Source organism: Eumetopias jubatus, unplaced genomic scaffold (assembly GCF_037043125.1).
Source record: "Eumetopias jubatus isolate StellerSeaLion01/CBP00866 unplaced genomic scaffold, mEumJub1_p1.0 scaffold_14, whole genome shotgun sequence".
NCBI lineage: Eukaryota > Metazoa > Chordata > Mammalia > Carnivora > Otariidae > Eumetopias > Eumetopias jubatus.
The window spans coordinates 52,997,093-53,012,578 of NW_028274820.1; the positions used below are offsets into that span (position 1 = coordinate 52,997,093).

At 37.8% G+C, this 15,486-nt stretch overlaps 1 protein-coding gene across 5 annotated transcripts in view; it reads left to right on the top strand.

Moving 5' to 3' along the window:
• Nucleotides 1-15,486, top strand: part of HDAC9 (histone deacetylase 9) — a 733,933-nt gene that overhangs the window by 710,354 nt on the left and 8,093 nt on the right. For all 5 annotated transcript variants that reach the window (XM_088018628.1, XM_088018630.1, XM_088018632.1 and 2 more), the window contains 2 exons: nt 2,392-2,539; nt 10,749-10,874. In XM_088018628.1, the coding sequence (XP_087874754.1) occupies nt 2,392-2,539; nt 10,749-10,779 (179 nt within the window). In that variant the 3' untranslated portion in view covers nt 10,780-10,874. The remainder of the gene's footprint in view (nt 1-2,391; nt 2,540-10,748; nt 10,875-15,486) is intronic.

Genomic DNA, 15,486 nt, shown 5'->3' on the forward strand with positions numbered 1-15,486 from the left:
TAGAGAAAAAGAAAAGGATGTCACCCAGCATCACTAATTTTCTGAATGTCATGAGCTAAAATAATGTTTTTTTTTAAAGATTTTATTTATTTATATGAGAGAGGGAGAATGAGAGAGAGAGAGCACGAGAGGGAAGAGGGTCAGAGGGAGAAGCAGACTCCCTGCCGAGCAGGGAGTCCGATGCCGGACTCAATCCCGGGACTCCAGGATCATGACCTGAGCCGAAGGCAGTCACTTGACCAACTGAGCCACCCAGGTGCCCTAAAATAATGTTTAATAATATTTTGTGAAACACAGTACGGCTGAATGCTCTTATAGATGGCATATGGTATTTCCAACTTGAGGAAGATTGTAACGAAATTGTGTTCTAGAAAAATTAGGGTCTTGGAATATAATTGTCAATTCAGGGTCATCTTTCAAAGTTAAGAGAGGTAGGGGTGCACTACAGAATAACCCAAGATACATTTTCATTGCCTACTTCCTAAACTTCTCTTTAGTCCAGCTCCTCATTTCTGTTCTGTCACTTCCTTTTAGTTTTAGACATCATTATTTCCTACCTGGATTTTTGCCAAGATGTGAAATTGGTTTTCCTGCCACCACTCTCATCACCTTCCAGTTCATTGTCCATGATCTGTCCAGAGGGATCTTTTAAAAACTTAAACCTGATTCCCTGCCTCTTCTGCTTAAAATGACCCCTTTATACCTACATGTTGAAGTCCAAGATTATTCACGTTATTCAAGATTGTGTGTTAATTAGCCCATGTCTACCGCAACAGTCTCACTCATCACACTCAAGACTTTTCCAGACATTCCAGTAGTTCCTAGCAGTGGACTTTGTACCCCCCCTCAAAAAAACACAGAGACTTGAGACTTTAGTCTCTTCACATTTGTGTGCACTATTTCCTTTTCTAGGAATACCTCACCACCACCACCTCCCTTTATTTCAGGTTGATTAACTTCTGATGGTCTTTCAAATATTTGGTCAAGTATTTTTTTCTGGCAACTCTTCTCTCACTTTCCCATTATCATAAGTATATGTTCTACTTATTTCCTCTCAGGATCACATGGGCCTTTTCCACACAGTATTATCATTTAGACCATGAATTTCTGGGTGTGAGGGAAGTATCTTTATGTCCTCAATACCTCAAAATATTAGTGTGTGGGTTTATTCACAGTTAGAATTGCTATCATTTGGTCCAAATTGAAAGCTTTATGATTCTCAGACTTTGGTCAGAATAGGTGATTACAGCAAGTAAAATTGTAGGAGGCAACTATGTCAGAAGGTTCTGTTGGCATGGGAAGTAGATGGGGAGACTGAGTCTCCTCCCCTAACATGATATCCATTCCTTTGTGAAGCAGTAAGCTAAGGAAAGGCCGATTGCAAAATGTTAGTTAGAGCTGGAAGGGATTGGAGATCATTCCGCTGTTGTGAGAAGCAGAAATGAAGGGCCAGAAAGTCTTGCCAGCATGATAGGATGGTCAGTGGCAGAGCTTGGTCTAGAACCCGGTTATCTTCCTTCCCAATCCATGTCAAACTCCTGCTTCACTGGTCAGGCTGCAGAGATCGTTCTAACCTGGTAAGTCATGTCGCCATATAAGAAGATTGTCCTGCTCTGATTTGGGACTACTCAACACTGGACAAAAAGATAGCTTCAGGCTGCAAGAAGGCCATCGCCTCGCTCTTTCATGTTTATCCCGCTGGGAGGTTCTCATGAAATCACCTCTCTTCCTCTCATTCCCCTTCCTTGCCTCAAAAAATGAAACTTCCGTCTGACATATGGAAGGGTGCCAGCATCAGCCAGTGCATATAATAAAGTTTTAAATCAGTTATTGTTCTAGTACACACCCTAGGGTTGAGAAAGAAAGAACATCCAGGACTAACAAACCTGATTGTTCTGGCAAAGTTGCCATTCGATTCCTGCTGGCATTTCTGGGCTTTTCTTTTTCTTTAATATTCTAACCTCATTTTTTTTATAAAAAGGTAACAGCTCAAGTAGCAATTCTTAACATTACTATTTCATTCAATTTCTCCATGAGACTTCTACCTCCCAGTCTCTTGAGGATTTCCCAGAGGGCACTATGCCTAGAGTCTGCTTATTACTTTAGAGACGGCTGTCAGTCTGATAGTGAATTCATTAGACCGTGGATTATTCCTCACTTTATGACCCTCTAAGCAAAGGAGAGACTCAGGCTTGGGACCATGAGCACCTCACAACTTGGCATTCTTAGATTGAGAAAAAGACTTAATCATAACATTTAAGAAACCAAATTACAGCTGTGTATAACAGAGAATTTTAACTTAACAACTGCTCTGAATTGGATCTATACAAGTATTCTGATTAATACTGCTCTAAAATTCCTATTAAAGTATGATGTATTTTTTTTTTCTAGGCAAGTACTGGAAGTCAGTAAGGATGGTGGCTCTGCCAAGGGGTTGTGCTTTGGCTGGGACTCAGTTGCAGGAGGAGACCGAGACTGTTTCTGCCCTGGCCTCCCTGACGGTAGATGTAGAACAGCCCTTTGCTTCAGAAGATAGCAGGTATGGATCCCACATGGGGGAGTCAAGGTCAGTAACATCCAGGCTCATCATTAGCACTTGTGAACCTCTCTCCAGGCTTTCCTTCACCTGTCTCCTCCACTTTCACCACCTGTCTTCTTCAAAGCCATAGATGCCACAGCAAATGCTGTAGGCCACCAAGAATTCATTTGTTTCATTCTTCATGGGAAACAGAGCTGCAGCATGTCATTGCAGTTCACAGAGAATTAGAGTGGATGAGATACATAGTGAGAGAAATCACTCCTCATTGGATAATTTAAGTGCAGATCATTATGGAAAGAGCTACTTGTGTGTTTTACTTCTTTCCTTAGTTATCTCTATTTTTCCAGGTATTCTTTTTCCTTCTATCATCATTTTAAAATTACTGATATAACAAAGTGAAAAAAGGAGAGGGGAAGCTGGACATATTACTAGTCAGTTGGATAACCTGAATACATACAAGCTCCTTCTGTGACTGCCCTTATGGTACAAGGACTGGATAAAGATAGAAGTTGCCTCCAAAGGAGAAAAGAGTGTGTATAAAGGAATGTGTGGACTCTTGAGTCTGATTTTATTCCACTTTATGATAAGAAGTTGATTGCAATTAGTCTTCATATGAATATAGCAGTCAGGAAAAGAAAAATAAGGTTAATCTAAGATTGGGTTTGCTTGTTCTTTAAGAAATGTTTGTCGGTTTGTGCATTTTGGTGTTCATCATCTTATCATGCAGATAATGCTACATTCAGGATTTTTTTTAAAAGTCTGCTACAATCAAAGCCATCACAAATGTACACATGTATTAACACTGGCGCTTTCTGTGGCTGGCTTCAAAGTCACATTTCCTCAATTTAAAAATGAATCAGGTAAGGCTTTACTAAAGCTCTGCCAGCTTGCAGTTTTAAATTGCTTATGAGAAGGAAATCATATTCCCTCCATCAATAACATCACCATTAATTACACAGATCCTGCTACCTAGTACCTGGTTGGCAATTTTCCCAAGAATGCACAAATTTGAACAGTTTTAGCTTTCTTGCTTTTACTGGATATTCAGAGTTTAATGGATTTAACATCTTGCTTTGGTCAAGAGCAGGAGATATATTGAATAAGAGATTTCATTTTTAAGCAAGTATTTTTTCTTACTATAAGTACTTAAAGACCAGATTACCTATAGAAAAAAATAGTTGTACAATATTGTATTAGAAGACACCTTCATATGGCATCTGGAACATAAAGGAAAACTTATTTTACTTCTTTGATAATATGAACTAACCCCCTACCGTTCCCAGCTAAGAACCAAACCAAGTTCATAATCCAAAGGTGTTGCAATTATTCCCAAGGCCAAATGCAGTTAGTTGTCATCTGAGGGCTATAAAACTGAGGAAACTAACATCTGTTATTGCTGGATATAAAAGGAGTATATCTATTCTTTAGAATTCATTTACTAGAGAGAGATGAAACTAAATTCCAACCTGGCTGAAGTGAATTGTAAAAAATTTTGCTTAGAATAATTAAGAATAATAAGTTATGTTATACACCCCCAAGTAATATAAAAATCTCAGCACTTTGGCAGGAATTGGCTCTATAAGCATGCTTGCTTATCCTCGGGTAAATGGTGTGTTTGACTTCTGATAATCTACAGGGACTTAACCCTGGCTTCAGTTCACAGTGATTTCTTTGTTTGTTTGTTTGTTTGTTTTTAGTTCACCGTGATTTTTAAGCTTCCCCTGATGGCAGAGAGAGAATAGGAATGGGAATGTTCTGATGTATAGGGAAACAGAGTTGATGCTTGTGACCTGGATTCATGTTTGTTTATCAGTATTAGACACATTGTATCTATTTTGACTGATTTTTCTTATGGAAAGAAAAATGGTTTTGCTTGAAATATATTCTATGGCTTTGCACTTACTTTTTCAGCAGAGGAAAAGAAAAAGGCTTCTAGAATTGACTTTTGCATTTCTATTGAACCATGCATGAATTTCATCAGAGAGAGTCAGAGACAGAGAACGCTTGAAAGCCACAAAACATTATTCTTTCCAGGGGCATGCTATTAGAATTGTCCCCCTACTCAATACAGGAAAGACTTTCAGAATGAGATAAAGAGGTGGAAATGTTCTTGGGCCTTTGTTATGAATGTAATATTATAAGTACACAGGAAATTTAAAAATTAGAAAAATCAGAAAACTAAATGGATGGAAAAGAGTGAAGGCAAGATTCTTTTTATAGGAAATTCTTGCCAATTATTTTGGAGGATATATTGGTGTTTGGAGTGAGATGACTCATTTTGTACTAGGATTTTGGGTAAAGCAGCTCTTTTCCTGGCCAACTCATATCTGACTCATTTACCACTAGTGAATAAGGGATAAAACGCTCCTGGCTAAGAACCATTGTAAGTATTTTTTGTTCATTTTTCTTGGATGGGGGGGCAAGAGGGAGATGACAACACAGTGAAAACAGTCATTTCATTTTTACAACTTATTGATGGACCATGAAGAGTAAATTATTTGAAAAAGGCTGATATGTGGGGATGCATTTTGGGGATGATTAATTGAAATACAGTTTTCAAAACATAATCATCAGGTGGCAAAGGACTTGAGCAAGAGAGAAAAAATTAGAGGATCAGAAAAAAAAAGACAAAAAAATAAAATGGGGCCCAGTTATATGTTCAAAGAATATTTAAATAGATAGACCTGGTCACATAGCCTATCATTTAGAAGAGAGAACTGTGATTTTGGGTTTCTTCTTGTTTGGTAGGAGACTGCACCTTTAGAAGATTATAGCTTGCATTGGTTGGGTATCTGTTTTCAAATGCTTCTACTCTGAAAAGTTCAGTGCAGTATTTAGGTTTATTCTTGGATCCTAGTTCAGGCTCTGCTGAAAAATCAAGAAAAAGCTCTCTCTGTCAATCAGAACCTCAGGATGATCAACTATTATGTTATTGGGAACACATTTACACTCTAGAAATCCTGACTGTCTCTTTATCTCTCTCTTTTTTTTAAACCAAAACAAAAACTGAAAGTTACATTTTTCAAATGTCAGTTTGACCTATTGATTATAGTGTGAATCATGTTAGATTTTCTTAGTACGATCCAATCTGGTTGTTTATTTAATCATTTCATCTTCAACTTTTGGCAACTTTTCTCATGAATGAGATGGTTTCAAATCATTATATAATACAAAAGGATGAGAAAATATATGATTCCCAGTCTAGGTGGGTTTTTTTCTTTTTGAGTAACTGTCTTATTCATGAGTATAAAAAAAAGTATTACAATATGCTGGAAAACCCCAGGTATCAGCTCCCTTAGCTTTAAATGGCCTATCACTCGTGCCAAGGACATTAATAACCACATTTTTCTGTATTTGAAAATTTACATAGAAATATAGACCACTGTTAAATATACATTCATGTCTAGAAATACAACTTTGTTTTCCATTCTTTAGGATTGTGTCTCCAAGGCTTCAAAAGCTAAATATTGTACAAATTATGCAGGTTTCTGATTTTTCTCTATGATACCTTTATTTTGAGCACTTGTTTATTTCACCAGGCAAACATTCCAATATAAACTTTATTCTTAATTTTCATCCAGTGTCAACAAAGTCTTAGTTGAAAAGTGGGCTAAGTGGGCTAAGATTTGGAAGCTCCTAATAAAAGGAAAGATAATCTGACCCTTCTTTTCTTCTTTTTCCCCCTCCTTCTGGGACCAACTTTTTATCTTTTCAGTGCCTACCATGTGGTCATGGGGCCTGTGCAAAGTCTGACTTAGTATGACAGGGATTCAATCCAGTGCCCATTTCTATATTCAGGGTTCCATTCTGAATTCTTTAAAGAAGTGTTTTATAAGGAAAAAGAAACATATTTGAATAGAACTGTGAGTAAAATAAGATGCGTGATAACTTTAGCTTCCCATCATCTCATCTTCATCCATCTCTACTCCTTCACTCTTGTCTTCTTCCCACTACAAAGGAAGAATAGAGTGTGACTCTAGAGTCAGTTTGCAAAGGTTCAAATCCCATCTTCAACTTAAAAATTGTGTGATCATGGGCAAGTTACTTATCTCCCTGGGCTTTATTTTCCTTGTCTTTAAAATGAAGGGAAAATTTCATAGGGTTTTGAGGATGAAATAAAATAGTGTGTCTTAACACAACACCTGATACATAGTGTACTCAATAAATGTTGGTTTTATTATTTTTTCCATCATTTTTCTTCTTCGACTATTTATTTTTTTTCTCCTTTAATACATAGCTTATCATCCAGTGATCTATATTAGAATATAAAGGCTGTACCTAGGCATCTAACTGTTCATAGGTTAAATCAATAGTATGGTCATTAAAAACAAGAGTTTGACAAACAATCTCTAAGCAATAAATTGAGTTAATTAATCTGCAATTAGCTGGCTTAACTCAAGACTTTCACAATGCCTAATACATTGTAGGTAATAAATAATGAATGAATGAATGAATGAATGAATCCAAATACAGAAGACAAAATGTCGTTAAAATGGTTATATAACATTTTATAATGATACCTGAGCAATTCTTGTCTCTCTTGATTTACTATGTTTTCTGAGAGAATCAGTGTTGTTATATTTTATAAGCGTTTTCAAAATGTGTATTTTATATTTATTTTCATTTATAGTACTCATTGACAATGTCAATTTTCAGATAACTAGAATCCATAGTACTCATATCACAAATATGGATTGACTGAATAAACATAATAAAGGAGGGGGGGCAAAGTGTCTGTCTGAATGGAGAAAGGAATTGTAATAGGGAGGGAGAAAAAGTTGGCAGTGATGCTGACAAATTACAGGATTTTCCTCCAGCCTGCAGAATGAGGAAGGAGAATATCCAGTCCATTCATTCTTTAAACACTTTCTGATTATTCTGTATGGGCCAAAGTGTTGAGAGGCAGGGTCACAAAGCTTCCTCATAGTCCTCAAAATGTTCATATACTTAGGGATTATATTAGTTTTCTACTTCTATCTTTAAAAATTACTATAAATTTAATGACTTAAAATGACAGAAAGATCCGAAGGCTGGCACAGGTCTCTCTGGGCTAAAATCAAGATGTTGGCAGGGCTTGGGTCCTTTCCAGGAGGCTCTAGGGGAGAATCTGCATCGTTGTCTTTTCCAGCTTCTAGAGGCTACCTGCATTCCTTGGCTCATGACCCCCTTCCTCTACCTTCAAAGCCAGCAACTTTACGTCCTGCTGACCTTTCTTCACTTATCACATATCTCTCTGAAAGAAGAAAGCTGGGCAAGCTGGCTTATAAGCTGGGAAAGATTCCCTGCTTTTAAAGACTCGTGATTAGATTAGTTCCACTAGGTTAATTTCTTCATCTCAAGGTACTTAACTTTAATCACATCTACAAAGTCAGTTTTGCCATGCAAGGTAACATATTCACAGCTTCCAGGGATTAGAACATAGACATCATTGGGGGCTATTATTCTTCCTACCACAGGATTAGACATGAACAACCAACTATGGTAAGGGACAAGTAATTTGCTATTTTGAGCTGTAGAATAAAAGAAGACCTAACACAGGCCTAGAAATGCAGAACAAATCACAGAATAGGAAAACTGAGCCAGGGTGGAAAAATATATAGGATTTCACCTAGTAAATAAGAAGAAAGGTATCTGATATAGAGACAGTAGCTTGAGCAAACCATCTTTTTTAAACTTCTACTGACAACAGGTCCAAAGTACATTCATTGCTCATCCAAACTCTTACAGTAGTAGTTTTCTTACTAGTTCCCATAACCACTTTTGCCTCCTTTCCAATCCATTTTCTACACAGGCAATCAGGGAGCTTTTAAAAACAAAACAAAACAAAAAACAACTGGACAGCAAATCCTGTCATGCCTCTGTTTGAAGACCTTCAGTGCATTTCCATTTTCATTAGCATAAAGATCATCATTCTTAACAGGACCCATAAGCCCTCCAGGATTAGACCCTTCCCTTAATTTTGTACCTTATATCTGACATCTTTCCTCTTTGTTTTCTGATTTGTGTTCCAACAATGAACTTGTTTCATTTCTTTTTTTTTCAAATTGGGGTATACCTTACATATAATAGTATGTACAAAAGATATTTACCTATTCCATATTCAAATGAACGTCACCCAGAACAAGATCAAGAACATTTCCCTTACCCAGAAAATTTCCTTTGCCTCTTAGTCAATGCTATTTCCTCCAGAGGTAATTTTTTTTTTTTTTTTTTTTTTTTTTTTTAGGTTTTAACACTGTAGATGAGTTCTGCCAAACTTTAAATCTCATTTAAAGGGAATCAGTAGTTCATGCAGCTTTTTATCTGTCTTCTTTTACTCCACTTTAAGCATAATGTTTTTGAGATCCATCCTATCAGTAGTTTGTTCATTTTTATTATTTTCATTATCCCCGTGTATAAACACACCCTAATTTGTTTATCCATGTACCTGTGGATCAATGTTTACCTTGTTTCCCACTTAGAGCTATTAATTTTGCTAGCAATTTTTATCAAGACATAATTGATAGGTAACATTGTATTACTTTCAGGTGTAAAACATAATGATTTGATTGATATATGTATATATTATGAAATAATCACAATGATTCTACTTAACATCCATCAGCACACATAGTTATAATTTTTTTCTTGTCATGAGAACTTTTAAGATGTATTCTCTTAACAACTTTCAAACAAAAAACCACAGGATTATTGTCACTATGCTGTATGTTACATCTCCAGGACTTATTTATTTTGTAACTGGAAGTTTGTACCTTTTGACTACTTTTACCCATTTTGCCTACCTCTTACCCCTACCCTCACCTCTGGCAACTACCAATCTTTTCTCTGCAAGTTCAGGGTTTTTTTAGATTCCACCAACAAATGAGATCACATAGCATTTGTCTTTCTCCATCTGACTTATTTCACCTAACATAATGCCCTCAAGGTCCACCCAAGTTGTCACAAATGGCAAGATTTTCTTCTTTTACTATGTTTTTCTTTTTCTTTCTTTCTTTCTTTCTTTCTTTCTTTCTTTCTTTCTTTCTTTCTTTCTTTCTTTCTTTCTTTCTTTCCTTAGAGAGGGAGGGCATTTTGGGGGTGCAGGGGAGGAGGGGCAAAGGGAGGTTGAGAGAGAGAATCTTAAGCAGGCTCCATGCTCAGGGTGGAGTCCCATGTGGGCCTCAGTCTCACGATGCATGAGATCATGACCTGAGCTGAAATCAAGAGTCAGATAGTTAACCAGCTGAGCCACTCAGGTGCCCTGATTTTCTCTTTTTTTTTGTGGCTGAATAATACTCCATTGTATCACATACATTTTCTTTATCCATTCATCCACTCATAGAGACTTGGGCTGCTTTTATGTCTTGGCTATTTTAAGTCATGCTGCAGTGAGTATGAAGGTGCATTTGTCTTTCTGAGTTAGTATTGTCATGTCCTTGGATAAATACCCAGAAGTGGAATTGCTGGATCATATGGTAGTTCTATTTCTAATTTTTTGAGGACGCTTCATACTGTTTTCCTAGTGGCTGCATCAATTCACAACACACCAACCGTGCACAAGTTTTTCTTTACTCCTCGTCCTTGCCGTCACTTGTTATTTCTTGTCTTTTGGATAATAGCCATTCAAACACGTGTGAGATGGTATCTTATTGTGGTTTTGATTTGCATTTCCCTGATGTGATTAGTGGTGTAAACACCTTTTCATGTCCTGTCAATCATCTGTATGTCTTCTTTAGGAAAAATATCTTTTCAGATCCTCCGCCATTTAGGGCTATTATGAATAAAGCTGCTATGAAAATTTTTTATTATTGTGGTAAAAAACATGTAACATAACATTTGCCATCTGAACCATTTTTTAAGTGTACAGACCAGTAGCGTTAACTGTATGCCCATTATTGTGCAACATATCTCTAGAACTTTTTCATCTTGCAAAACTAAAGCTCTATACCTATTAAACAACAATTTATCTTTTCCCCATTCCCCCAGCTTCTGGCAACCACTATTCTACTTTCTGTTTCTAAGAATTTTGCTGCTTTAGATACCTCATACTAGTAGAATTATGAAGTATTTGCCCTTTTGTGACTGACTTACCTCACTTAAGCATAATGCCCTAAAAGTTCATCCATAATGTAGCATATGACAAGATTCCATCCTTTTTAGAACTGAATAATATTCCATTGTAGGTATATGCCACATTTTCTTTATCATTCATCTATTAATGGACATTTAGGTTGCCTCCACCTCTTGGATACTGCGAATAATTCTTCAGTGAATATGAGTGTGCAATTATCTCTTCAAGATCCTGTTTTCAATTCTTTTGGATATATGCCCAGAACTGGAATTGCTGGATCATATGGTAATTATATTTTTAATTTTTTGAGGAACCTAAGTCTCTATGAAATTTTTGTACAGGTTTTTATTTTGTGAACACAAGCACTCAGTTTTGTTTGATATATACCTAGGAGTGAAATCGCCAAGCTACAGGGAAGCCATGTGTTTTACTTTGTAAGAAATTTCCAAACTGCTTTCCAAAATGATTATGCCATCTTTCATTCCCACCAGCAATGAATGACTATTCCAGTTGCTTCATACCCTCACCTACACTTTGTAAAATCAGCCTTCAAAATTTTAGCCTTTCTAGTGGGTATGTAATGGTATCTTACTGTGGTTTTAACATTTTTTCCAAAGACCCATATTCATGTTCACATCATGCCTCTTGGCACATACCCTCCCCTCTGTTTGGAGTACTTACGTCCTTTTCCTCCCACTGACCCTATGCTGGCCTCTCCCTTTTCTTCCACTTATCCTTTAGATCTCAGATCAAATATCACTTCCTCTTCTTGGAGATTGTGCACTGACCATCAACCCCCAAATTGGATCAGATACCCCTGTTATATGTTCTATGTCTCCTCTATACTTCTAATACCTAGAACACAGCCAGGGTGTATAACAGATGCTCAGTCTATTATTGTTTGAGTCAGTGAAAAGTTCAGTAACGTGGGGAATGTCAGAACTGGTAGAGATGTGGAACTTTGGAGGCTATGGGAAGGTAAACTATGACAGCCATTCTGGAAAGCAATTTAGTACCATTTACTATACACAAAACATATGACCTAGTAATCCTGCTCCTGTGATATATACTGAAGACTTTTTCATCAAGGGTCATTAAAGTACATGTACTAGGAAGTTCACTATAGCTTTATTCATGGTGGGTACACAGAGGGAGTCAAACCTGGGGTCCATTATTGAGAGAATGAGTAGTTAAAATGTGGCAGATGTATACCATGGGGATGCCATGTGGTTCTTAGCCGCTACAGACTAGATAAACATAACTGCATTGAAATATGTAATAAATACAGTACTGATTGAGAAAATTAAGCAACAGAACTTATATATGTATATAAAAATAAAATTTACATAAAATAAAAATATATGCCCACAAAACAATAATATAAAGCTCTGAAGAACACCTTACCAACAAAATAATGCACATAGCATTAGATTGCTTGCCTTGGAGGAGGAAGAGAAGGTAAGATATTAAAGATATTAAAATAAATCAATAAAACAAGAGAAAATATGCCTTACTAAATAACATTATTAATATAAATAAAGAAATACTGTTTCAAAAATCATAAGAAATGAAATACATTTAAGGAAATATACAAGAATTTAAGGAAAATACAAGAATTTAATTTTATGCTCTACATTTTCTCAAGTTAAATTCTTTACTTTCTGCTTTATATTTTTGTAAGTTTTCTTAACCTGTGATTGCTGGACTGAACAGGTCCTTCTCTTAAATATGTGTTGTAATCTTTGCTCTTTATTGACAGAAAATGATCAGTGTTCACTGTGAGGTTGGCTTGCTCTAATAGAAGTTTATGTCTTTCAATTAGCTAAACCATTGACCTAAAATTTATTTTTGGAGGTTTTACTTTATATGTATTCTGACCTTACTGTGTCTCCATCTTACCTAATTACAAATGAAATTAAATTCAAAAATGTAAAAATTGCATCTCTTCCCTTTCCCCATCTCTCTCCACAACTGTGTTTTTGTTAATCAAGTTAAACTTGGTGTGTGTACATAGATGATGGAAGTGTGAAGCCCCCACATTTCCAGAGCATTGCTTCTCAGTCTTTCACCGAAACAACCATTAAAAGGTCATTCCTCACCAGTTGACTTTCTAAGTGTTTCATGAAGATGATTTCTTTAAAAAAATGATCTTTTTAAAGAAATATGTAGACATATAAAACAATTACCTAGGAATATGAATTAAGTAAAGACAGTACCACCTCCACTGAAAGCTATAATAAGATTAATCACAATGGCAGGTATAAATAATACAATTCCTCTATAGTTGTGCAATACTTTACAGTATATAAAGCATGTTCTCTTAAGTTACCTCATTCAGTTAAGCCTGAGGGCAGGTCAGGGACTACTTCAATTTTAAAGAGAAAACTGAGAATCTAGAAGTGTTGACTTGGTCAAAGTTAAATTTTAGAAAGTGGCAGAGCTCGGACTTAAACACAGAGAATCTACCTTGAAATCCAGGAGATTCTTCATCCTGCTGTGCTACTAACAATATTTCTATGCAGCAAGACACCGAGAGAATTTGTCAGTTATGTGGATGTGTATTTGATTCGGTAGAAGGTGGAGATTAGTAAGTAGACTATTTTCAAAAGAGTGGTCAGTATGAAATGATTTTCAAAGTCAAAAGGGAAGAGAGGCATCTGATGAGAAGTTTTATATTGTACCTGAAAGTCCCCATGTTTCGACAGAAGAGGATCCATTTTTGCCAGTAAGTGTGGGTTGCACAGTAGATACCCTGCTCATGTCCTCAGAGCCCAGACTGGACATGTATATATCTGGAAAATGCACAGATCTTCCACCAAGGGTAGATATGTATTACTTACATATGTGACCCCTAGGACATTTTCTCTACACACTATTGTCTCTGAAATCCCAGCCACAACTGAGTCCTGGGTGTGGGGGAAAAGATAATCTTGCTGTTGCTTTGGGTTAGAAATAGGAAAATGCAGGTTGGGGGAGTGATGTCACTAAGATGGGAGAGCAGAGACCTGAGCTTTAGTCCCCCAACAAAGATCAGTAATTGGACATCTATCCATGAAAAAAAAAAAAAAAAAAGAACATCTCTGGGAGAGCTCAGCAGTCCACTCAAGAAACTTTAGCAACAGAGTGGAACAAAACAACAGAATAACCACCCAAAAAGGGAAAGAAGAACAGCCTCATTTTGCCTGAGTCATTCCTTCCTCCAGGCTGATACTACTCAGCACCAAGAGGGCCTGAGCTAGAAAGAGTTCCCCTTGCTGGTAAGGGAAGAACAGGTTGAGTGACCAGCATCCCCAGCCTTTTGGGACACTGCAGGAAAAACCCACTTCAGTTTCACCCCACCCAGAGAACTGGCAAAGCTGAGATATACAGAGATGGCTAGGAACAAGGAAGAAGGGTGGGGGCTACCAGTATCAGATATGCAATGGGGGTGAGCATGGTTTCCAAGGACATGCTCTGCAAGGACCCCAGCAGCTTTCACCAATGAAGAAGCCAATGTCCAAAACAGCTGCTTCAGACCCCCTGCAGATTTTACCACTGAGGATTTTACCCTACAGGTTTTCATCATGCTCACCAGTTGCCCAAGTTTTTCCCCATTTCCTCCCTCTGCCACCCATGCCTCTGGAGCCTGGGATTTATACCAGCAGCCAACTCCAGCTTCTGTGGCTATGCCAGTGCAAGACACCAACCTTGACCCTGCCACTGACCCACCACCATGCACACACTCAGGGCTAGCCCTTCCTGCTATGCATCTGCACATGCTGGCCTGACTCCCATCACAAGCCTCCACTGCCATGTGTGCACACATGGTAAGACTCTGCAGCCATGGGAATCCATGCTGACAGTCAAGGCCCCCACAACTGCCAGGGGACAGGATTCAGCCCTCTCTTCTGTCACTGGCCTGATCTGCTGAGCCCACATGCAGCTAGTCCCTCCAACTGTGCACCTGCACACTCCTGGCCAACTCACCATCACTAGCCTAAACTCCATGCCCATACCTGTGGTGAGACCCTTCAGCCACAGGAGCATACTCCAAAAATCGAGGCCCACATCTAGCCCTGACTCCTGTAACTAGCCTGCACCATTGGGCTCAACTGCATCTAGTCCCTCCAGCTATGTCCTGCACCCCACCAGCCTGAGTCCCAACACTCACTTCCACTGCTGTGCACCCCTGGGAAGGCTTGCAATCACAGGAGTATATGCCAAGACCCAGTGCCCTTGTAGCCAAGTGTGTGCACCACCAGCTCCAGCCACCACAGTGACCTGTCCTGGTCCCTAGGTGCTGTACTTGAAGAAGATACTGAGGACTCCAAAATCCCTTGCAGTCACTCCAGCACCTCCCCACTCGCCCTGCCATCATAGTGCTCACCAAAGACTACACAGCTGTCAGTGTTGTGGGCCTGAGATGCCTGAGCCAACCAAATATCATGCTTCCTGCCCCAGATACAGAGCCACAGGGATCATGAAGAATCGGAAACCTGACATGACCAAAGTAACAGAGTAAACTTCTAGTAACTGACCCAAGGAAATGGAGATACATGAATTGCCTGAAAAAGAATTAGAAATAATTGTTTTAAAGGTGCTCAGAGAGTTACAAGAGAAACAAACAATTCAACAAAAATCAGGAAAACAATAAAAGAACAAAATGAGAAGTTCAACAAAAAGACAGAAAACAGTAAATAGTCAAAATTTGGAGCTGAATAATACAATAACTGAACTAAAGAATAAAGTACAGAGCTCAACATCAGACTGAATCAAACAGAAAAAAGAATCAATGAAGTCAAAGACAGATAATTTGAAATTATTCAGTCAGAGGAGCAAAAAGTAAAAAATGAATTAAAAGGAATGAAGAAACCTTGAGGGATTTATGGGACATCATTAAGACAATCTGTGAATTACT